The sequence below is a fragment of the Elephantulus edwardii genome, unplaced genomic scaffold (genome assembly GCF_000299155.1).
Source record: "Elephantulus edwardii isolate Elephantulus edwardi_28Jun2011 unplaced genomic scaffold, EleEdw1.0 scaffold00055, whole genome shotgun sequence".
In the NCBI taxonomy this organism is placed as follows: domain Eukaryota; kingdom Metazoa; phylum Chordata; class Mammalia; order Macroscelidea; family Macroscelididae; genus Elephantulus; species Elephantulus edwardii.
The window spans coordinates 11,259,192-11,283,298 of record NW_006399805.1 but is presented as its reverse complement, the minus strand read 5'-3'; the positions used below and the strand labels follow the sequence as shown (position 1 = coordinate 11,283,298).

The following is a 24,107-nucleotide window of genomic DNA, read 5'->3' as shown; positions in this document are numbered from 1 at the left end:
AAGGTGCTGCAATGACAACTCACTTGCGGTTGAATATAGGTGCTGCAGGAAGAACCCGCACTGCACCTCACCAGTGATAAGAACAAATTATTCCTCGAGGTGATAGAAGGCATGCAAATGGAGAGAAACGCCGCTCCAAGCTCTAATCCACCAAAGTAGCTGCTTTGCCTGCTGCCAACATCCTTGAAACCCATAAGCAAATGCTGTCCCCTCCGTCCAACGGGTCCAGGTGGACATGCAAAGCAGACTTTGGAAAATGGAATCTCTTTCTTGTTTGCATCCCTGATACTGTGCTGGGGTTTTCCGGGGAGACTATGGAACAAAGAGCACTTGGGTTTGTTAGATGTTTCTGTCCCAGCCAAGAGATAAAGCCATCCAGTTTTACATTCACAATGAGTCCTTGCATATATCTGAGATTCCTTTGACAGCAACATTCCTGTAGCTTGACCATCAGAACGTTGTATGCGTCCCACTTGGGATAGTTGCAGGGCAAGAACAGTGTACAAGGACAGTCCCATCGCGGGGATGCACACTGGCCTCTTCTGTGGCATCTGAATGGTAGACCATCCTCCAACCAGAGAAGAGACATCATGCTACCTCTGAGTCCTGTCATTACTGTGTCCTACGAGATCAAGAGTGTGTTTCTGGGGCTCTCGGTCCTGGAATTTGCAGTGGGGGTCCTGGCTAACATCTTCATCTTCCTGGTGAACTTCTGGGACTGGGTGCAGCGGCGGCCACTGAGCAGCTCTGATCTGCTCTTGCTGGGCCTCAGCGTCACCCGCCTGCTCCTCCACGGGGTACTACTTCTCAATGCCGTCCAGCTCACCCACTTCCAACAGATAACGGAGCCGCTGAGCCACACCTTCCAGACCCTGCTCGTGCTCTGGGTGGTCACCAACCTAACCAACCTCTGGCTCACCACCTGCCTCAGCATTCTCTACTGCTCCAAAATTGTCCACTTCTCCCACGTCACCCTGCTCTGCGTGGCTCGCTGGTTGTCCAGGAAAATCCCCAGGATGATGCTGGGGGCGATCCTTCTCTCCTGCTCCTGCACGGTCCTCTGCTTGTGGGACTTCTTCAGCAAATCTCACTTTATGATGACAACTGTGCTGCTCAGGAATAGTACGGGCAAAGGAACAGCGAAGCTCTATATCTCCAAGTCTTTCCTCTTCTACAACTTGGGATCCATCCCCCCTTTCCTCTGTTTCCTCGTTTCGTCAGGGCTGCTGATTGTCTCACTGCGGAAGCACATGAGGGTGATGAGGGTCAACGCCAGTGGCTCTCGAGACCCCAGTCTGAAGGCCCACATCAAAGCCCTCAAGTCCCTCGTCTCCTTCCTCTGCTTGTACGTGCTGGCGTTCTGCACCGCCTTCCTCTCCGTGCCTCTGCTGTTACTGTGGCAGAACAAGCTCGGGGTCATGGTGTGTGTCGCAGTCATGGCAGCCTGTCCTTCAGGCCATGCCGTTGTCCTCATCTCAGGCAACAGCAAGCTGAGGAGAGCCATGGGGACGGTTCTGCACTGGGTGCAGAGCAGCCTGCAGGGAAGAGCCTAGAACAGGACAGACTCCAGATGCTGGGCTGAGCAAGAGCTTTAAAAGGGTCTCCTCACAGATGTGCCTCTGATTCTCCATGGAGCCTTCATCACCTGTTTCAACTTCTTCCCCAAAGCGTAAGAAGTGGTATTTCCACATCCACTCCTACAACTACGGCCTCACTCACAGAAGAAAACAAGCGTAACTATCTGCATAGCTCAGGCCAAGAGCTGTTGGGTCACTGAGTCAACTCCAATGCACAGTGACTCCACACACAACAATCAAACACTCCTGGACCTGCACCAAGCTCACAGTCATGACCAGGCTGAAGCCACCGGTCCAGCCATGAATCAGTTCACCTTGTGATTCTTCCTGGTTTTTACTGACTCTCTACGTTACCTGGCCTTCTCGAAGGACTAGTCCCCTGTTGACAAAAAAGGTGAGACAAAGGCTCACTGTCCCACTACTAAGAAACATCCAGGCAAGTCAAATGGCTTTGACATGGCTGGATTTAGGTCCACCACTTTGTTATATGTTTTTTTTATCTGTTCCATTGGTTTTATTTCTGTTTCTTCTTCCCTAATTTATTATTTATATTTTTTAGCTAATGAAACTCTTCTGGTATTTTATTGTAAATCTTCTGTTGAAGTTTTAGTCCAACCTCTTTTTATTCATTTCTAGTGGCTGCTCTTGGAAGCAGGAGTGGCATCACTTCCTAAACAACTTGCCTCAGGAAACCCTACAAACTTTAATAAATGTCGATAGTTGTGGAGGGACTTCAGGCCTTTTGTTCATGGGGTCTCTATGAGTCAAGCTCTATTCAAAGCCAGTCAACAACACAACAGTGGCTGCTCTAGAGGTGACAGAACCAATCTTTATCATGGTCTACACAGAGTTAAGACTGTACTACTTCATGCCACACGCAATCGCTGTCCCCATCTCTTGTGCCATCGTGGTCGTATACTTTATATCTGCATTGATTGTGAACCCCACAATAAAAAAGTTACAAATTTTACCTTAAATTGTCTGTTATCTTTTAATGAAGTCAAGAGGGAGGAAAGATAGTTGTTGTTGTATACTTCTTTATAGTAGTTGCTGTTTTATACATCTTCATAGTTGTTACTGTTGTATACATTATTATAGTTGTTGCTGTTATTGTTTACATCTTTATAGTTGTTGCTTTTGTTTATATCTTTTACAGTAGTTGTTGTGTATACATCTTCATAGTTGTTACTGTTGTATACATCTTCAGAGTTGTTACTGTTATTGTTTACATCTTCATAGTTGTTGCTGTTACTGTTTACATCTTTGTAGTTGTTGCTATTGTACATCTTTATCATTTAAGTCCTTCCTGTTGATCAGCATCTGTATCTCATGTCACTTCCCTTCAGCCAGAACTTTTTTCCTTAACGTTTTGTGTAGTTCAAATAGGCCGGCTACATATTCTATTCCTTTTTGTACATAAAAATGTCTTTATTGAGCCATCATTTTTGAAAGACATTTGTAGAATACTGTTATCAATTTTTTCAGTACATTATAGATGTCACTCCATTATGTTCCATTTTTTTCCTAGCAAAAAATTAGTCGTTACTTCTCACACACCCATGAGTCTTCCTGCACACAGCACTCCTGTTTCCTTTTCTTTGGTTTTCAGAAATTTTACTAGAATGGGCCTACACCTGGTCTCTTCTTGTATCCCTATTTGGAGTTTGTTTCCAAGGTCCCCTAAGGTATTACTAGCTCTCTCAGCTACCTCTCCAATCTCATTACCACATTTTATACCCAGAGCCTCCACCACACCAGCAGGACTAAAGGTTTAGAGGGAGCGAATGTGAAGTCATTGCATACTATTTTTCCACATTTTTAATATTTTGTAGAAATTCTCCCCCCCTTTTCTCTTTTTTATTTTCTGCCTGTATATTTCAAGGGAGGGACTCTTCCTATAACCCTGTTCCAGGGGAAATCTAATTTTGCCACAGACGCTGGCCACTTTGGTGGTGGTTGGTTTTGTATGCCATCAAGTGAACCCACCCAGAGCTGGCCCTCTGGTGAATTTTCAGAGGCTATAAATCACACAGGGAGGAGTTTGCCCAAGAAGTCTAATCGCACACCGTTCATCATATGTTATGTACCAAATTCAATGTCAGACTGCAAGGACTCTAGGAGATTATTTAATACTTTTATCCATCACTGAAAATGTTCTGAGCACCAACTCTCAGTCTTTCGTCTCAATCTGATTCTTCAGTCAGTAGTAGCATGGAGCTCTTGAGAAAGTCTACCCTGTCAGCCTGTCATGAAGTCCCCTGGTCTAGTGCTCAGCATGAACACGTGGTCAACATTTTGTCTTTTTTTTTTTTCATTTACTTTTTTTTAAGTTCTTTTCAAACAAGTAAACTCCTTGACTTTTGTCTGCTCCTGCATGGGTCACTCCTCTCCCTAAGATCAAGTTCTCTCCTAACAGGACTGCACTGGAGAAGACTCAATTGTCGTTCCAACTCTATTTTTACTGTCCAGCGGAGTGTCATTAAAGTTTTCTTGTAAAACTCTCCACATGAATTTTCTCCCTTGAGTTTTATATACTCAAGTATTTAGCAAGAAATGTCCCAGGAGAAGCAAACAGTAGCAGCAGGGGAGTGTAGTTGACTAGCCTTAGGGAATTCAAAAATAAAAGTTCAGCATCTAATCTATGGTAGTGGAACCTTGTCATTTAGTTGGGTGAGATAGATCACAGGCATATCTGAGGTGCTGGAGTAATAATTAATTGTTGCCCAGATTATTGACTATTGTTCAGGTCTGAATTTAAGTTAATTGGAATGGACAAAGGTTTACAGATGGAAATAAACATAACATGTCCCATACAGATACTTCAGTATCAGGGTATAGATTCAACTTCAAGAGTCTAAAAGGGAAAAAAATAATCAAATCCCTTCATGTTACTGAAGCCCCTAGATGAAAAGATTAACATGCAAAACATGCAACCGATTAAAAGGCAGGAGGTTCCAGCTGACTCCCAAGTAACTCTGAACAAAGTTTGACCATCTACTTCCAAACTCAAAACTCACTCATTGTCATCAAATCAGACTCAACTCCCAGCTGACCCCCACCCCCGCAACTGGGTCTTCAGAGGTTAGAAAGAGCACAGGAGGAGATTGTCCATCTTTCCCTTATGGAACAACTGATGAATCCAAATCTGCTACTTTTGAATTAGTAACACAACCCCTGACCCATTAGGTCAAAGAGGAGGTAAAAAATCAGCTGTCGAAAACCTGATGGAATGAATGCTCTTCTACTGTAATGCACACGAGTCACCAGGCGATGGAATAACCTCAAAGGTAAAGGCTTTGGTTTGGTTGTAGAAGAACCTGAAATAGGAAGTGTTCCGACTACAGCAGTATTTTCATTCTGTTTCCACAACGGCATTGCATTGGCTTGATTAGAAAGGAAGAAGACAGAGTTAACATAAGCACAATAAAAGGAGTTCGGGGCTGGAAGTGAGGGGAAATGGAATAAATATAAGAGAGATTTGAAAAACATCTTCAACTGGTGTCTTAATATGATGGATAACAGAGAAAGAAGAATCAAGACTAATTCAGTATATGAGTTACAATATGATGCATCCCTAACAAAAATAAAGAAGTTAAGAGAGGAAGTTGGTTTACATGTGAAGGAACATGTGAGTATGGTCTGGGGCATTTTATAACCCAGCTGACATCATGTCATCTAGTTAGGGAGCACCATCAGATTTTCCTACACGAAGAACTAAAATTTAGATTAAAGCCATGGAATTGCTATGGAATTGTGGTCATCAAACGATCCACTAGACTGGAAAGAGTGTCTGTGGGTTGGGCCATAAATGAGCCACCAAAACTTACAAGCATACCACACCCTACACCCCCACTAACAACAAATCCTAACCCACCAAAAACTGAAGGTTTAGAAAAAACCCAACCACCCCAACACAAAGATTACACTTACTGTAAGAAGAGTGGATCATTCTACTCTACTCTCACTTGGGTTACAAACCATGACTAATGACTTGAAAAATCTCCATTGTACTTCAAATACAAGAAGAATTAATGACCAACATTTGAAAATCCCATCTATTACTCAAAATTATTAATCCCTCCTTTATTGGCCTCCAAGCCCCATCTAACATCTCAGCCTGATCCAAAAGCAAGACAGCACCAGCAGATAGCAGGACACTAAGAATTAGAATGCTGGTCACCGAGGAAGGACAGAACCCAGTGCAGGCCAAGGACAGTTTACTGAGGGGAAAATGCTGGTCTGGCTCTGAAGCAGAAAACCAGCCCCCACTTAAAATTAGAGAGGGGTTTTCTATTCTCTCACAAGGAATTTGGGGAAGGGGATGCTCACAGATGTTTTTTACCAGACAGGAAAGTGCGCTGGGGTCTCAGATAACTATATCTGGGAAAGGAGGTAGAGCAGGTTTTTGGTTCCTAACTTTCCAGAGGTCCAGCTGCATTCTCATCCGACTTTGCTTTCACTGCACAACCTTCATCACATTAGAATCAGAGGTCAATATAGTCTGTCTTTGCCTAAGCTCATTTGAATGATATTGCCGATCCTTCCAGCCAAAAGAGTTATGATACAGTGTATGGTATAAAGGAATATAAATGGAGCAAGCAAACCCATGACCAAACATCTAGAGAAGCAACCATCTAAGTTAATTGTGGAGAAGGACAAAAAGCTTTATTCTTAGAATATCCTAACTCAGACTCAATGGGAAATGTAAATAATAGAGGAAAACTACTGTGTTTTATTTAGCCTAGGAAACAATCACACAGGCTCAAGGGAGTGGGTCAGAGCCTCTTACACAATCATACTAACCTATTTCATCCACTTTTTTCAAAGCCATAATTGACTTAACGTGATCAAATTTAAATAAAGGTGTATTTGCATATTCAATGGTGTTTTTGACTTAAACACGACCAGAGATGATGTCAGGCTTTAAAAGGGGTGAAAGGAGTGGAGGGGATGATGAGCCACCAAGCCTAAGCTCCTCTCTATGTGACGCTCCATGTTCTGTAATTATACAGGGGAAAGTTCCCCAACTTCTGCTCAACCCCCAGCATCTCTCCTCTCACCACTGAATTAGGGTAGAATGGTCCCAGTGGGTTCCCAAGGCTGTAACTCTGAATGGAAGAAGATTGTCACATCCCTCTCCAACACGGGATGGCTGGGACCAAACTGCTGACCTTTGGTTAGCAGTCAAGACTTTTAAGCTTGATTAGATGGGGGGGGGGGGGACAGGATGGAGGGAGGGAGGGACACAGACACAGATATTTAGGACACAGATATTCAGGCCTGCTGGACTAATGACTGAAAAGCTGGTGGTGTGAGTACATCAGTATGGGAAGCCAATACTAAATAATTGTAATAAACTGAATGCTATCAGGATGTGGGGAGGTGAGGTACAAGCTCGAGTTCACCCTGAGGCACTAAGGCAATCCTTTAGGGTTTACCAGATTCTTGCATTTGCTGACCTCTCCCTCATAAGTCTAGGGAAGGACTTCAATAGAAAGAGCTTGGCTTCATTTGCATTGAATTTTCTTTGTGATTTACTTCCAGATAATTCTCAATAAAGATAAAGGGAAGCAGGAATCCAGGTCTTCAGTGGAGAACTGCTGGCCCCCTGTTTTATGCTCTCTGTTCTATCTCATTCCTGGCTGGCTGTCTCATTATTAATAATTATAAAAATACTTTACCCTCCGTCTGCAACACATCAGTGCAATGACTCCACAGGAGAAGGATGAGATATTGAGAGCTTCAGGAATCAGTGTTGTGCCATCATGAGTTGGATCTAAGTCAGGGGCGGTAGATAGACAGACAGATTGATCATGTCTTCCTGGCTACAGAGCCATGACTAAGACATAAATCCAATGACATGTCCTCATAGAAGAATGGAAGAGGAGACCTGACATGGACAGAATGGGAAGAAGTAGTGTGACTTCCAGGCAGAGCTTGGCATGACTGTTCAATAAACACTGGAAACTGGAAAAAGAAAGCCTGTCTTCCCCACCAGGCTCCAACAGGAGCATGAAGCTAAAAACACCTTGATGTTGTCCTTCTGGTCTTCAGAGCTTGGAGAGATGACATTTCTGTTGTTTTAAGCCACCCCAAAGCCCAGCACCGTGGTGATACTCCATCAGGTTTTCTAGGCTGGAATCTTTACACGAAGACACTGCTCTTCTTTCTTCTGATGTGTGATTAATAGATTCAAACCACTGATCTTACACCAAGGCTCCTTGTGAAGCATCCAGCTTGTAGCATCTGCTTCATTGTTTTGCTGAAGACTGGTCTCCCTCAGGTTGTGGACACAGGTCATCTCCTAGTCTGAGGAGGCAGCTTCAGATACCTTCACAAGTGCAATCATGCCTGCGCACACACTCAGGCCTCAGGGACCTCGGGAAACTCACCTCCACGTGTAAATGCCACTGGAGAGGCAGCACACAGGGCTCCAGCCTTAGTCTGATGATTAGACTGGTTGGCAGACTCCCTGAGGAGGTGGCTCATGGTGTCTACAAAGGGTTGTCTGATATTGATGGAACTGAGTCACTACTTACACATGGAGTTAAGTCTGAAAAAGCCCAGACACTTCCATCCCATGTTTTGTTCCTTATTTCCCATTTGGATTTTCTGTCAATCCTGTTGAATCTTCTGTCAATGTCTTTGAATACCAGATGCTCTTTCTCCATGCTTTTTATTATAGGATTTGAAGTTTCAAGGAGAAAATTCAATTCCAAATTGGTCTATTGTCATTAGAAATTCTTGAGTCACACCCCCCCCCCCAGCTCCAGGTGACCTGATGCCCCCTGTGGATGAGGCTCTGGCTGGTCCCACACTATCCCCACCAACAGCTACAGAACAGACCATTCTGACCCACAGAACTTCCACTGGCTTTTGGGATAATCTTCATCAAGATTTCATTTGCATATGATATGAATGACATTATTTGATAATTTCCACATTCTGTTAGACTACATCTTTTGAGAATAGGAACAAATAAAGATCTCTTCCAGTCAGTTAGGCAAATTCCTGACTCCCACTCTGATTGGCAGACACTAGTGAGCACATCCAGGGTGGCATCTGTCTCCTGAAACACCTCAATTGATGTTCCATCAATTCAACATTAATTTATCCATTTATGTTAAAAAACAAAAGAAAATTATAGAATATATAGATGATATATAGAAAAGATATATGTGATAAATAGATGATAGATAGATAGATAGATAGATAGATAGATAGATAGATAGATAGATAAGCCTTTGAGTAGGAACCAACTCATAGCTGACCTTCTAGAAAGTTTTTGGAGGTTGTAAATTGCACAAGAGATTGCCTATCTTTCTACTTTGAGGTGGATTTGAACTATCAGAGAAGCACTGTTTTTTAATTAGCAGCACAACTGCCTATGTGTTATGCCACCAGAGCTTCATAGATAGAGAGAGATAGATCATAAAGTAAATTGAAGTCACTGTTGAATTTACTCACCACGAGAGCCTTATGTACTACCAAAGGAAACATCGTCTGAGTCTACACCACCCTCACTTCTGCCGGGACAATCAAATCCAATGTTTGGCTCTTGCGCCAGTCCATCTCACTGAGACTCTCTCTCCATAAGTATATGTTGTTTTTAAGTGCTGTCAGGTCACTTGTGACTCAGAACGACGCTGTGTACAGCAGCTCTCACCTCTACTCTATCCTGAGCCAACCATGTTGTCTCTGACACAAATACCCCCATTACTCCAGTAACTGAGTCAATTCATCTCATCGAGGGTCTTCCTCTCCTGTGATGTCCCTCCACCCTCCAAAGCATGATGTCCCTCTCCAAGGACTGGTCCCTCTTTGAAACATGTCCGAAGCATGTCAGACTGAGCTTCAGAATTCTTGCCTCCAAGGAGGATCCTGGTTTCACCCTCTTTAGGTTGAATCTGTTTGTTCTCTTAGCAGTCCACGATATAGTCAAAACTCTTCTCCAGCTTATTCCTAGTTTTACTTAATCTAGAAACTGCTGAAGCATGTCCACTATGGGTGGTTCTGTAAGTATTTGAAAGACCAGTGGCCTAACTTTCAGCGTCACAGCAGCACCAGGCCAATGAGGCACAATAAAGAGCATCTCAGAGATGATGCGAGAGGGCTCATTTCAAATCTTTCTGAATCTCTATTTCTTTTGCTTATTACTAATGTTGCATGTGTGGAAAACAACCGACTATCATGTGGAGACTCTCACCTGTCACTGAAAAACTGAAGTTGCGGATGTTAAGGTCTATGTAGTACCTTGTGGGAATGGCCACATCCAGGCGTATGTACAATGTGTTTCCTGGTGAATGACGCAAGGGACAGACTTCAGTTCCTCATTCTTGCGAAACGTTGCCACAGCGGCTTTAAATCCTTCAAGTCTGGTCTTACGACACCTCATCACCACACGTTTCTCCCGTCACACTCACTAACTTCCCTTTCCTCTGTCAAATGGCTTTTCTTATTACACACAGAGCTGATTTTCTTGATGTTATATTACAGGTAGCATTTTAATACATTCATTGGTTACATAAAATTTCTCATTAACACGGCTCTCTGGAATTAGTATTTATAGCTTTATTTGGTCAGCTTCAATATAGAGCATCACAGTCCGTGTTTCTGTAGAAAGACCTCAGTCATTCTCAGCTTTCTGAACAACAGTGTTTCTGGTTCTGGCATTTGTGAATGTTTAGTTCTGCATATGTCATATGTAATTTCTTATTTACTTTGTAGACAATCTTCCAGAATTCAAGTTATGTAAAAGGCTTAATGGCAATTTTTTTCCACTACAGTGTCTTTTATTTCCTTTTCATTCATAAATCAGCCCTGTGGAAATTAAGTTTCCTTCAGTTAGTCAAGTATTCACCATCTGTCTTTTCTATGAAACATTTCTTTAATTTGCATTTTTCTCCAAACATGTATTTTGCATTTTCTTTTTTGTGTTGTTGTGATTTGAGTGAAAGTTTACAAAGCTGATTAATTTTTCATTGAACTGCTGGTTGTTGTTGTTGTAGTTGTGTACCACAGAGTTGGAACTGACTCATAGCTGGTCCTCTAGCAGGCTTTCAGAGACAGTTAATCACTCAAGAGGAGATCACGCATTATTCTTCACAGAGCAGCTGGTGGCCCTGAACCATGTGCCTTCAGGATTGCAGTGTGGCTTCTTGCCACTTGGCCACTAGCTCCCTCATTACTCACAGATATTTTGTTTCATAACAGTCGCAATATTCACTATATAACAGCACTTCCCCACTTCCTCCCTGTCAGTCCCACGTCCATTAAACCTTCTCTGCCTCCCTGTCTTTCCTTTCGTTAGTGATATTGTGCTCATTATCCTTTTATTGTATGTTGCCTTTTCCCTCACCACTTTTGCTTTTTAAATACAATTTACTTTTCACAAAGAGTATGTTTCCCCAATTTTCTGAAAGCGTGTGGCACTTTCATCCCATCTGTTGACCCCTCGTTCAGTAGATTCAGGAACTAGTGAAGCATGAACTCAAAGAAACAGGCATAGGGAGCTCTGGTGGCCTAGTGGCAAGAAGCTGCACTGCAATCCCAGAAGTGTCCAGTTCAAATCCACCAGATGTTCTGCTGGAGAAGGAGGGGCAATCTCCTCCTGTATCAGTCAGATCTGATTTGATGGTACACACACACACACACACACACACACACAATAAAATATAAAATAAAAAAAATAAAAAGGCATAACAATAGCAGATACGCAGATTCTCCCTTTGAGTGCTGACACCTGCTCCAGCCAGGGTCCTCCTATGAGAATGTGTCCTTGGCCCTGTCAAGCCTCCCAGATTTCTGGATATCCGTTGGAATCCCCCAACTTTAAAATGTAAACGTATATTTTTAAACTACTGAATAAGTAGCTGTGTGAAGAATCCAGGCAGCCTTTTATTAGCCTTTTGCAGCTTTCTCTGTGAAGCGTTTTTTTGTTGGAGAGTTCCCACACACAAGATGAGAAGCTGAGAGAACAGTGTGTTCAATCCTTTTAAATGATGCGATCGAGGTAGAGCTTAGCCACTGACCTCAGGCTGCTGTTTGAAGTCCTCCTAGAAAGTCCTGACCACCTGCTTCCACAGAGGTTACAGCCTGGAAGCCTGTGAGGGGCATGTTCCCGCCACAACACGTGGGGTTGCCATGAGTTAACAGAGCTCAACAGCTGACTGACACTCGGATGTGGACTGGGCTGGTATTCTAGTGACAATTCTTCCCTTGAGGAGGAGGGAACAGACACATACACAAACCCAACCTGCTGCTGTCAGGTGATTCCAACTCTTCATGACCCTATCAACAGAGCAGAACCACACCTCAGCGTTTCCAAGCCGTGTAATTCTTACAACAGTAAGCAGAGGCTATAGCCTTCTTTTCTCCACACCTATTCAATTTGTAAGCTGAACAAACCATTCAAGAAGCTGAGCGTTAAGAAAAATAATGTGGCATCAGAGTTGAAGGAAGACTCTTCAGGAACCTGCATTATGCAGACGACACAACCTTGCTTGCTCAAAGCGAGGAGAGCCTGAAGTGCTTGCTGCCTTCATTATGGATTGAATCTCAACATCAAGAAGACAAAAATCCTCACCACTGGACGTAACATTATGATAGATAGAGGAAAGATTGAAGTTGTCAACTATTTCATCCTACTTGGATCCACAATCAACACCCTTGGTAGCCGCAGTCAGATCAGTAGACATATCGCATTGGGAAAGTCTGCTGTTGGGGACCTTTACAAAGTCCTGAAGAGTAATTATGTCAGCTTAAAGACCAAGGTGCATCTGATTCAAGCTATGGTCTTTTCAGTCACCTTCTCCGCATCTGAGAACTGGACAATGAATAGGATGACATCTCCACATACCACAAACTGCAAAAAGAACAAACCAGTCTGTCATGGAGAGGTTGAATCCAAATTGCTCCTTAGAGGCAAAGATTTTGAAGCCCTGTCTCACATCTTTGAGCATGCTGACAAGAGAGTCCAGTCCATGGAGAAGGACAGCATTCTTGGAAGGGTAGAGGAGGACAGTTCAGGAAAGGAAGGCCCTAGATGAGATGAACTGAACAGTAACTGGGGTAATGAGGGTAGGTGTGTCAGAGTCAGCGAGACAGGATCAGAGCAGGGCAGGCTTCAGGGCTATTGTGCATACTGTCTCTGTGAGCGCAGGTGACTCGATGGCACATAACAACAATCATTCTTAGACATTTTGTTTCATAACATTTCTATTGAATAATATAATTAGTTACAATGTCTAATCGACCCCTTATTGTATTTTTCCTTATTTCTTTCTGTGATTATTGTCTTTATTATCTATCTACAGATCCCTGGTGGTGCAGTGGTTAATGCATTCACCACTAACCAAAAGCTCAGAAGTTACAACCCATGGGCGGCTCAGCGGGAGAAGGAAAGTGAACTACAGTCAGGACCCACCGGGCTTCAGTGAGAGATGGAAGGTGAGCTGCATTCAGGACCCACCGGGCTTCATTCAGTGGGAGAAGGTAAGGCGAGCTGCTCTTGTGAGGCTTTCACTTGGGAAACCCAATCCCAATTGGCAATTCCACTCTATCCCACAGGTTTGCTCTGAATTGTAGCTCAAGGGCAGCAGTGAGTACCCACCAGGTCTGTGTTTTCTCCTTTCTGAAGGCACCGCATACAGAAAAGGTTCCCTGGGTCTCTCAGCAAGGTCTCTATTTTTTTCTGCTCTAATCACATTTCGTTTTCCCCAGAGAAAGAGTGCATAGACACTCAAGGACTGTCTTTTAACACAAATAAATCGAACTGTTCTCTTATGTATTTTTTTTCCTTTGACATCCTTTCAGACGTACAGTACAAAGACTTTCCAAACACCCTTCCTCCCGGCTCCCTGTTTGTTACCAGTTTATAACACGTGCTTCCCACTGGATCTCAAGAGGAATCGAGAGGATGAGTCAGTGTTGCTGCTTCATCTTTCAATTTCTCCTAAAGATCTTCCCCAGATGGTAGCCTTCAACCCACCAAGCAGATGACCTTCCTGCTGCTGAAACTATAGACTCCTTCCCCTCCTTACCCCGCCTGGTCCCGAGAACACAGAACAGGAAGCTGTGCTTATCAGGGATCACCACCCAGACAGAGAGACAGCGAGGCAGGAACCTGAGCTGACGGGGCATCTTCCTGGGAGAGGGGCCTCTGCCTACCACATCGTCCACCAGGCAGCCAGCCAGCACTCCAGGGAGGGAGCAGGTGAGTCTGTCTCTGTATTCTAGGTGCACAGCTGGTAGGTTCTAGTCCACTGCCCTGACCCTCAGGGCACCTGTCCTGACTGTTAGAGGCCCCTGGCTCAGTCTCTTCAAGGCTGAGGTTCCCAGCGGCTAAAGGCAACATGACTGAGACTGCAGATCCGAGTCCTGCAGAGGAAGGCCTTTCTTGAGGATCAAGTTCTCAACATCTGGGGGGAAACCATTCCAGGAGGACAGTTTGTTTATGTGATTGTTAGTTGGCTTCACCTCATGAGGACTCGAGGGAAGCACTGCCCAGTCCCTTCCCCCACACCCCATGGTCACTGGTCCTTGAAACTACATCTCAATCCATTTCACAAGGTGTCTCTGTTTTCACTGATTCTCCACTTTGCCAATTATAATGTCCTTTTCTACCAATCTGCCTTCCAGGGTCAGCAAACTTGAGTCCTTCCCTCTTTGCTTTGGGATGAAGCACTGTGGTTGTGTTGCCCCAAGACTGATTTGTTCCCTCCAGTAGCCCGCAGCATACTCAAGAAGAGTTGGGGTCCACAGAGGAGGTCAGCTCTGAGCCCAGAGCCAGAGGTTGTGTGGAGAGAGGTATGTGGCGCGTTGAAGGGCTCCCCAGAGCACAAGTCTCCATCTGTGCCCTGGATGGGTGCTGGGTCCCCTGCTACCTGTGTGTGGTAGCCCTGTCTCCTGAGCTCTCCGAGGTGCTCCGTGGAGAAGGAGGGAGGGTCTGACTAAGAAGCCACACGCCCAGGCTCTGATGATCTGTGCTCTGATCCCTGCAGCGTCTCTGTTTCCACCATGAACTGGCATATGATAGTCTCTGGGCTGATCGTGGTGATTCTGAAGGTCGTTGGGATGACCTTCTTCCTCCTGTACTGTGAGTACTTGGACAACCTCACCCCAGGCCCACACAACCTTGTTCTCAGAAGCAAGGACAAGGGTGAAGGTTATTGCTCATGTCTTCCCACTTAAGAGTCTCTGATGCCCAATGTCAGTTGGCAATGTCCTTCTTACTCCTTGGAATACATTCCAGTCAAGTTCCTTACTCTGTCTTGGAAGGGGGGGAAATGGCCAGTGGCCAGTGCTTTTGTTACAAGATAATGAGTTGGGCAATGTCAGTCTAAGTATTTGACAATGGTCATTGTTGATACATTTTAAAAGTTGACTAGATGACAAGGCTGTGTTAGTGTCTGCACTGTAATGTATTTTACCTGGACAGGAATTGTCTGTATACACAGCAATTAACTCATTCAAAGGCTTATGCTTACGCTCACTGGATGCTACTGCAAGGCCAGCAGGCAAGTACAGGAGACGGCTCTGCAGCCCAGTCTTGGTGGAAAAAAAAATAAATGAGGAAGGAAATGTGATTAAGAGACAGCAGTTGGGTAAAGATGCTTTCCTAGTGCTCAGTCTGAAGGCACACTTCCGGCCACTCCAGAGAGTAGGAAAGAGGGGTGAGTCTGTGCGCGCTGCACGAAGCATGGCACACCGAGACGGGAGCAGCTGTCACACGTGAATGAACAGTCAGAGTAGACAGGATCCCCAGCTGTGACACTGTGGCAGCCTCGTCACGCAGCCACCTTCAGGGCTGACCAACTTCTGATTTTCTTTGCAGTTCCACAGATTTTCAGCAAAATTAACCCTGGCTTTGCCCCCACGGAGAGCTACGGAACAGGTGAAGTGCAAAAGTCTAACCTTCTCTCTACCTTCCAGTTGTACACCTGAACCCTCAGTGTCTCTGCTCCATGCTTAGAAGCATTCCCCAAGAACACAGTCACCCTTTGTCTCACATGTTGTTGTTATGTGCCATCGAGTTGTTTGAGACTCATAGCGACCCTATGTACAACAGCCCCAAATGCTGCTCTATCCCATGCCAATCTCATGGCCTCTGACACACCCATCCCGATTACCCGTCACTGACTCAATCCATCTCATAGAGGGTCTTCCCCTCCTGCGCTGTCCCTCCACCCTCCTAAGCATGTTGTCCCTCTCCAAGGACCTGTCTCTCCTTGCAACATGTCCAAAGTATGTCAGACGAAGCCTCAGAATCCTTGACTCCAAGGAGCAGCCTGGTTTAACCCTCTCCAGGATGAATCTGTTTGTTTTCTTGGCTGGGCAAATTGTTGGAAGGGATCAGTCATTAGAAAAGGACATCATGCTTCAAAAGTAGAGGGTCAGTGAGGGAGACGAAAACCCTCAATGAAATGGATGGGCCAGTGACTGCGACAGTGTGCTCAATACAGGTGCTTGTGAGGATGGTGGGGGTGATGGGGACAGCAGTTCGTGCTGTTGTACTTGGGGTCGCTAGAGCTGACATGATGGCACCCGACAACAACAGGAAGATCTGTAATGTTTTTCAGTTCCTCTCTTTTCTTTCATTTTATGGAAGCCAAATCCCAGCTGAGTGAACCTTCTGGGCACAGTCTGTGTGCAGTCATTGTCACGTAGCATGAAAGAACCCCACACCTTGTACAATTTTACACCTATAGGGAGTTATTCTAAAATTCAGGTCATACACACACATATAAGTGTATGAAGCATCGGTATGTACCAAGTGCTGTATCCGCCGAGCCATGCTCTTTGGGGGGGGCCATCAGGTTGAGTTCAGCTCGTGATAACCATTTATGACACAGCAGAACTGCTCCGCAGTGATTCCTGGACTGCCGTCTTCACAGGAAGGCAACCGGTGGATCAGAGTGTAAGCATTCAGCCGTTAGACAGAGGTCGGCAGTGTGAACGCATCAACCACTCTGAAGGAGAAGAGACTTGGTGATCTGACGCAGAAAGATTACACTGGTGCTGTCAGACTGATTCCAATCGGTGGTGACCCTACGGGGCAAGGAGAATGAGTGCTGTGGCGTTTCCAAGGCTGGAATGCTCATGGACACAGACTACCGCATCCTTCCTCTTCAAACTGGCTGGTGGCTTCAAATCGCCAAGCCTGATAGCAACTGGTTAAGTGTGTAACCACTGGCCAGTGGAGCTCTGATGGCCTAGCAGTAAAAAACTATGCTGCAATCCCAAAGCACACAGTTTGAATCCAGTAGCTTCTCCCTGGGAAAAGGAAGGGAATTGCCCTCCCGGGCTGTTTACTGCCTCTGAACATTCACTGGAGGGTCAGCTGTGGGTTGGTTCTGACTCGAAAGCACCCAACCACATCAACTGGGGTCCAAAGTACAGTGAGCCACGTGGAGGAAATGTTCGTATAACATTAGGTTCGGAGATGCTATAAGGAAGCCTGGTTCCACAGTGGTCTAAGTGTTCAACTGCTGCCCAAAAAGTCAAAAGTTCAAACCCAACATCAACTCCATGTGGGTAAGAAAGACAGACACGCCAATCTACAGCCATAAAGACTCCCATCCTCGGAAATTTCCTGGGACAGTTTTACTCTATCTTACAAGGTTGCTATGAGTTGGAATCAACTCAAAAGTAAGCAGATTTTTTAAGAATAGAAGCAGTTACACAAATAGGACCAGTTATCATCTCAAGTAATTTTTTACTAAAACCTGGGTGCAGAGAGATTGCAAAAAGGGTCTGAACAGGATACTGAAATGCAAAAAAGAAGAGAAAATTCACTATAATGCTAATTTGCAGGTTTTTAAAAGAAACTATTTTAAAGTTACTTTTGAGTGAACTAAAGTCATCTTCCACCACAGAGACAGGCACAGGGCTACTGAGCAGAGGCTTGAGTGGGGTCCAGCCATCATCCCAGGAAGGGGAATCCCGTTTAGATTCAAGAGGATGGATAGGTCTTCTCTGCCATGAAATTCCTAGGTTGTGCCAACAGTTGACATTCTCAGTATTAACTTAGAAGTTGGAAGTTCAAACCCATGGGGGGCACATTGGAAGAAAGATGTGGTAATCCATTTCTAAAAAACCAGTCGCTCAATTCTGTGGAGTATATTTCTACTTTGTCCAAACAATCAGCCCCGTGCAACCCTATGGGGTACAGTTCTCTGACACAAGTGGGGTCACCATGAGTTAGAGTCAACTAGACAAGGCTAGGTCTCTGTCCACGTAACTCTATAATACTCCCAGGCCCCTTTTTCTGTCTGTGCCCCTGGTCTTGCATCCTGTCCCATTACCCACACTCTTCAGAACTGATGTGTAAAGATGGGAGAAGAGCCCAACATCATCTGCCCTGAAGATGAATGTCCCCTTAGGAGCAGGGACCCCAGAAAGAAGACGTTTTGAGGACTGAACACTTCAAGGCTGAAGTATTCCAAACAGCCCTTTGGGGAAGTTGTGTTGAATGGAATATATTTTGACAAGAAGTGAGAGGTCTTTCCTCTGACCATGAACTCTGCCACCACTCTCTTTTCTCCTGCGTTGTTTTGTTCTGTTTCTCAGCACTGTGCACTGACTGCCATGTCACTTATCATTTGTGGCTACCCTGTGGAACTGTGCAGAACTGTCCCACAGAATCTCCAAGGTTGTGCGTTTTCAGGGAATCAGATTGCCCAGCTTTCTCCTTTCTGCTGGGTTTGAATGACCAACTTTTCAGTTAGCAGTTTAGTGCTTTAAGCACAGTGTCACCAGGCTTGCTATGAGATATAAAGGACTCCATGGTGGTAAATGGGTTCCCACTTCCAAAAAAGAAGGAAAATACCCTTGAGTGTGGACATGGCGCCGAGATGGTAGGTTAGATGGGAGGGTCAAAGAAGGAAAGTGAGGCATTCTCGCAGTGACTAGGATCCCCTCACCTACCCCGTGGGCCAGAGACACAGCTGAGGAGCCCCTCGTCTACTCCATGGGCCAGAGACAGGGCTGAGGACCATACACAGCCGGCCGCGGCCTCTGTGAGAGTCAAGCCCTATCTTCCCCAGGCAGCCACCTCACCCTTGCTTTCCTTTTCAGTCCCACAGAGCTTTGGGACGAGTACTTCTGGCTTCGTCCCCACGGGGAGCTATACACTAGGTAAGGTTCAGGGCTCTCACTTCCCACCCCCAGGGCCCTGGGTGCTGAATCCTTAGAAAATCCCCAGCTGCTACTTTCCACATAGAACTCTTTTTGTTCAAAGAAGCCACCAGACTTCTAAGTCATTCTTTCATGTCAAAAAGAGAGAGAGGGCAAAATTTATCCTGGGTTGAGGATGACTTCTTTAGACGTGAAGGAGCTCCCTGGCCGCTAACTGAAATGTCGCAATCCAGGCCTCTCCATCGGCTCTTCGAGAGAATGATTGTGTGATGGGCCGGGGAGGCCTCATCAGTGTGTCTCATGGGATCACTATGGATTGGACTCAGTGACACACAACAATAACAATTGTTTCAAAGGAACCACTGTCCCCCGTCTTAAGACTTAGTTCCACTGTCCCATGTCAACCACTCAGTTCACCTGTTCTCTCTTCCTGGGTGTCTCCAGACTGCCCCACAGGATGGGTTCCACATCAAGGAAGATGTTTCCTCTTGGCAACCACCGAAATGAGTTGGCAAGAAAGCAAGGACTATTGTAAAGCACAAGAATCCACCCTGGCAGTCGTCAACACTCCAGAGAAACTGGTGAGAGCCTGGCGGGGAGGCTCAGGGCGTAGCCCACCCTGTACCAGTTACCATGGGGTGGGGGGTGAGGGACTGGTCAAGTGGGGTGTGGGGAAGGGTGTGGAAGGGTAGCTGAAGCTCCCACTCTGAACCTGCTGGTGATCTTCCCAGAGGACTGAACCTCTCCTAGAACCCAGATGCCCCACGATGCGTCACAGCTGGCCTTGGAAGTCCTTTCTTCTATGGCTTCTATCCCTGGTCCACCCCTCCGCTCAGCTGCCTAATGGATAACAACTCCCAAAATCCACCCCAAGTACCACCTTGTCTATGATCCTTTTAGGAAACTCCAAATTCGTGTAGAATCAATCACGCCCTCTTTGTGCCTATGCCAAAACCTCCATATCACAATGTTTATGATTCTGCATCACCATCTGCCCTCTCTGTTACACTCGTTAGTCTTAAACAGGCTGGCAGGGCTGACTTCTTAAAAACTGCGAGCTTCATCCCAGAAACATGACAGGCACAATATTTTGAATCCATTTTCAGGGGCTTCATAAATTCCCTTGGAAAGCAACCAGCATTCCCAGTAGGCTGTGAAGGGTAAGAGTCTGGTGTTAGACAATAAACCAGCCAACTTTTCTTAGAGGACCAGAGAATAACTCTTGTAGACTTTGCTTCTACCCACGCCACCTCTAATGAACCCTGGCAGCCCGATGGATTAACCACTGGACTGATAATGAATGAGTGCGTGGTCTGAATGCACCAGATACTCCCAACAGGAGAAAGACGTTGAAGACGGCTTCTGTCAAGACTCCAGCCTTGTAAAGCCTACTGAGGACAGGTGGTTGTTGTTGTTGTGCACTGTCACGCTGGAACCGGCCCACAGCTGACCCTTGAGCAGGTTTTCAGAGGCAGTGGGTCACAGAGCAGAGAATGCCCATCTTTTCCCTGCAGACCAGCTGGTGGGTTCAAACTGGGTAGCTTTGTGTGGGCAGCACAGTTCCTTTCCGCTAAACCATGACACTATGGCTAGGGTCACTGAGAGTCTGAATGAACTTGATGGCACTGCATTTGGCTTCTGGTTTTATACAAGTTCAATCTTAAGTATTCAACTCGGCCATTTTCATTCAAAGGCAGTTTACACTACACAGTTTACAAATACGTGCGGCTGTGTTCCGATAACACGTTATTTTAATAAGTAAGCTGTGGTCTGGTTTTGGCTCCTTGGTTATGTTTTTGCCTTGTTGCAGAGTAATTTGAGGTGAAACAGATCTGTCTCTGTATTCTCACATTATCACAATGTTTTGTACAAAACAAGCACATGAAAAAGAGGGTTAAATGAGTAAATTCCATAATTAATTTCATAATTTTGTAAAATGAGATATTTCAAGGAAGGAAAATTGGGAGAAAGAAGGAACTGAGGCCATGATCATAACAATGAAGAGAATGAACCTGGCCTCCCACCAGTTGGGAGAGGCTTGGGGAGGGGCAGGAAGGAGAGAGAATGAACCAATTACCCACCAGGTGTGGGAGGCATGGGGAGGGACAGGAAGGAGAATGAACCCATCTACCCACCAGGTGTGGGAGGCGTGGGGAGGGACAGGAAGGAGTCCAGGGAACTCACAGATTGCTGGTGTGGCGACCTGTGATTTATAAATTAAGAAAACAAAGCTGCCTTGCTCAGTAGCAGGTTAGCAAATACTCAGCAGACACTTGGTCATTTTTCCTCAGTCTCCCTGCTTTGGACACGTACTTTTACATACCAGCAATTCTCTCCCCTTGCCGAACGCGCAGGGGACGCATCACATTTATTTACTCACCCTTGTTGGAAAGGCAGAATTTCTGGCGATGAAAATGGTTCTTCGCAGAGAGTCACGGGAGATGTAAAAGGCGTGTTTGCCAGTCCGGAGCAGATGCCGTGGTGCCCCCGCTCCTTCATCTCAGGTGCCCGGAGCAGCAGCACCTGGGCTCGGTTAGATGCGCAGGTGGCCTTCATTGCGTTGAGTTTCACTTTATCAAACTTTGCGCGCGTTGCACTTACCACCAGTTAGAGGCTGGAGCAATATTATTGGTGTTGTTTCCACATGTGCTCACTTCATGTCTCTATAACATTTTCGGTATTTCTCACACTTTTCATGATGTTACTCCACACTTAATAAATTATAGCACAGCCTTTGTTTGCCCTGGGAAACCAACAAATCTGTTTGGTTCCTCTGTTGTGACGTTGTTGTTTTTGTACCGTAGAGTCAAAGCCGCCCCATAGCCGACCCTGCGGCTGGGTTTTCAGGGGCAGTTAATCACTCAGGAGGAGACTGTCTATCCTTCTGCGGAGCAGCTGGTGGCCTCCAACTGCGTGCGTTTCGGGGGTTGCAGCACAGCTTCTCACCAGTGGACCACCAGAGCCCCACTTTATAACGGGGGGGGGGGCTGGAACGGAGTATGCAGAACCTCCGTGGTGGGGCTGCCTAAGTTTCTGCTCTCTGCCCCAGATCTCATAAACCAGCATCCCACAAGTCCGTGCGTAAGCTAGTTCTTCCTGTGGTCCTGATACAGCTTGGGCGGCCACCTCTCTGAGGTTCATGTTAAGTAGAAGGGCCAGCCAGACGCAGCCCTAAAACCACGTTGATTCCCAGAATGAGACTTCCTCATGGGCCTGTTGTCACAAAAGAGGCAGCTGAAATGGTCTTGCTATTGAAGTATGTTTGTTTGTTTGTTTTTAACATCTAGAAGTTTCTCCAGAATATAACCAGTGCTGAGAAGTACTTTATAGGCTTAACATACCAGCCTACAGAGAACAGGTGGAAATGGATCAACAACTCTCCATTCGAGGGCAAGTACGTGAACATCCCAGGATTCCCTGGGACCCCTACTCTCTTACAAACCTCACTCAAGGTTCTGATAGTTCCTCTCAGCACAAATGTGAAATGTGGCTCTGTCATAGTTCCAACACAAATTGTACTGCTCTACAAGGTCCAAAATCTGTTGCAATACCTACACAGACCTGGGGTTTATTGGGTAAGTTAACAGGTTACAGTTCAGGTTGGTAACAGAATACAACTCCTCAATCAGGACAGTTTCCCAAGCGTACTTACAGGCCTTGCAGCCTTTCAGTCGTGTGGCTTTAGACCAATGTTACAAAGTTCCCTCAGTCCAGCAATTACGAAGCTTCCTCCTCAGCCTCCAGCAGATTTAGGTGAAGTTTGAGTGGAGGGCTCTATGGCTTCATTGGGCAGCAGTCCCAGGTCAGAGGTCTTTGCCTACTACGGCCCTTGCTCCCTGCCTGCTGACGGGCGGAATCTCTGGCCATGAAGGACATGTGCTAATTCTCTGTGGCTCGTTCCTTGGGTGAGAGTCCCATCTTCTGCTGCTAAATCTGCTCAATTTAAACCTGGTGGAATAACAAGATGAACCAGTCCCCTCAGGAGTTATTTACTCACCTGTTTTACATACAGCCCTATCCAGTCAGGTGGTGGAAATAAAAGCTGATGAGCTAGACAAGCCATTTGACACACTGCAGGCTCTTCCTCCCGGGCCGCACCCCTCCCCTCATCTGTCTATCTGTCCTAGTTTGATAGTGTTGCTATAAAAACACGAACAAAATTAAAAAGAAAACTCCAGAAATGTTCTCACGGCTTAAAGGTAAGAAATCGAAACTCAGGGCAGTGGTTCTAGGGGAAGGCTCTTTCCCCCTGTTATTTCTCATCGTTTCCAGCAGCCTTTCACTTTCCTGGGCTTGTATTCTCACCAAGCTCCGTCTTCACGTGTGTCTCTCCTTTTACTGTGCCTCTTTTCCCTTTTTATAAAACCACTCAGAAGGGAGTAGGTTTATAACTCACTCTGCTCCGACTGGTTAGGGTTAGGGGTTAGGATTAGGACGCACAGCAATAACTATTCTGATATGTGATGATTCTTCAGAATCTCCACAGAAGATCACATTCATAAGTACAGGATTGTGACTCTAACATAACATAGTGGAGATACAGCTCAATCCATTACACCAATTACCTCAAAAGTCACAATTATTGTAAACCTTTTGTTACGGAAAATGCCTAAGAGTAGAGAGAAGAATATTCAAATAATGAAATATTTTGCCCAAATTAGGATACACCCACACAGTGAAACTATAGTCTTTGATCTTCTTCTTCAAAAGCTCTCCAAGTCTTCTTCACTTTGTGCAGGTAAAGTTGTGTTATTTGCGTCATGTAGATTGTTGATGAATCATCCTCCAAACCCAATTCCACATTCTTCTTCATAGAGTCCAGTTTCTGAAATTACATGCTCAGCATACAGCCTGAAGCAGTAGGGAGAAAGCATCTGACCCTGATGCACACCTTTCCTGACTTTAAATAATGTAGTATTCCTTTCCTTTATTTGAACAACTGCTTCTTGGTATATGTATAGGTTCCGTGTGAATATTACTAAGTGTTCTGGGCTTCACACTCTTCTCAAGGTTATCCTTAATTTATTGTTATACACAAAGTAGCATGCCTTTGCATAGTCAATAAAATACAAGTAAACATCTTTCTGGTATTTTCTACTTTCAGTCAAGATTGAGCTGACAAATCAGTAATAACACAATGAATCCAGGTTGAATTTCTGGGATTTTTCTACTGATGTATTATTCCTGTTATTTTTTTTAACACAAAAACAATTTGTTTTTAATAATATGTTTTAGGTGAACCATTTACACAATTAGATTATTAGTTATTTTTAGAGAGATTGTTCCTGTGCAATTAGTTACAATATTTTTATTTTAATAATTTTAATGAACATTTACAGAGATTTTGGATTTCCATTCATTCATTGCTGCACTTCTCTCCCCGCCCAGCCCTCC

At 45.1% G+C, this 24,107-nt stretch overlaps 1 protein-coding gene and 1 pseudogene across 1 annotated transcript in view; both read left to right on the top strand.

The window, feature by feature from the left end:
- The first annotated feature begins 590 nt into the window (after window positions 1-590).
- Window positions 591-1,595, top strand: LOC102860774 (annotated as a pseudogene).
- Window positions 1,596-14,594: 12,999 nt separating this feature from the next.
- CLEC5A (C-type lectin domain family 5, member A) overlaps window positions 14,595-24,107 on the top strand; it is a 12,514-nt gene continuing 3,001 nt past the window's right edge. The window contains exons 1-5 of the mRNA XM_006887235.1: window positions 14,595-14,673; window positions 15,412-15,471; window positions 18,654-18,713; window positions 19,158-19,294; window positions 22,001-22,107. Of these exons, the coding sequence (XP_006887297.1) occupies window positions 14,595-14,673; window positions 15,412-15,471; window positions 18,654-18,713; window positions 19,158-19,294; window positions 22,001-22,107 (443 nt within the window). The remainder of the gene's footprint in view (window positions 14,674-15,411; window positions 15,472-18,653; window positions 18,714-19,157; window positions 19,295-22,000; window positions 22,108-24,107) is intronic.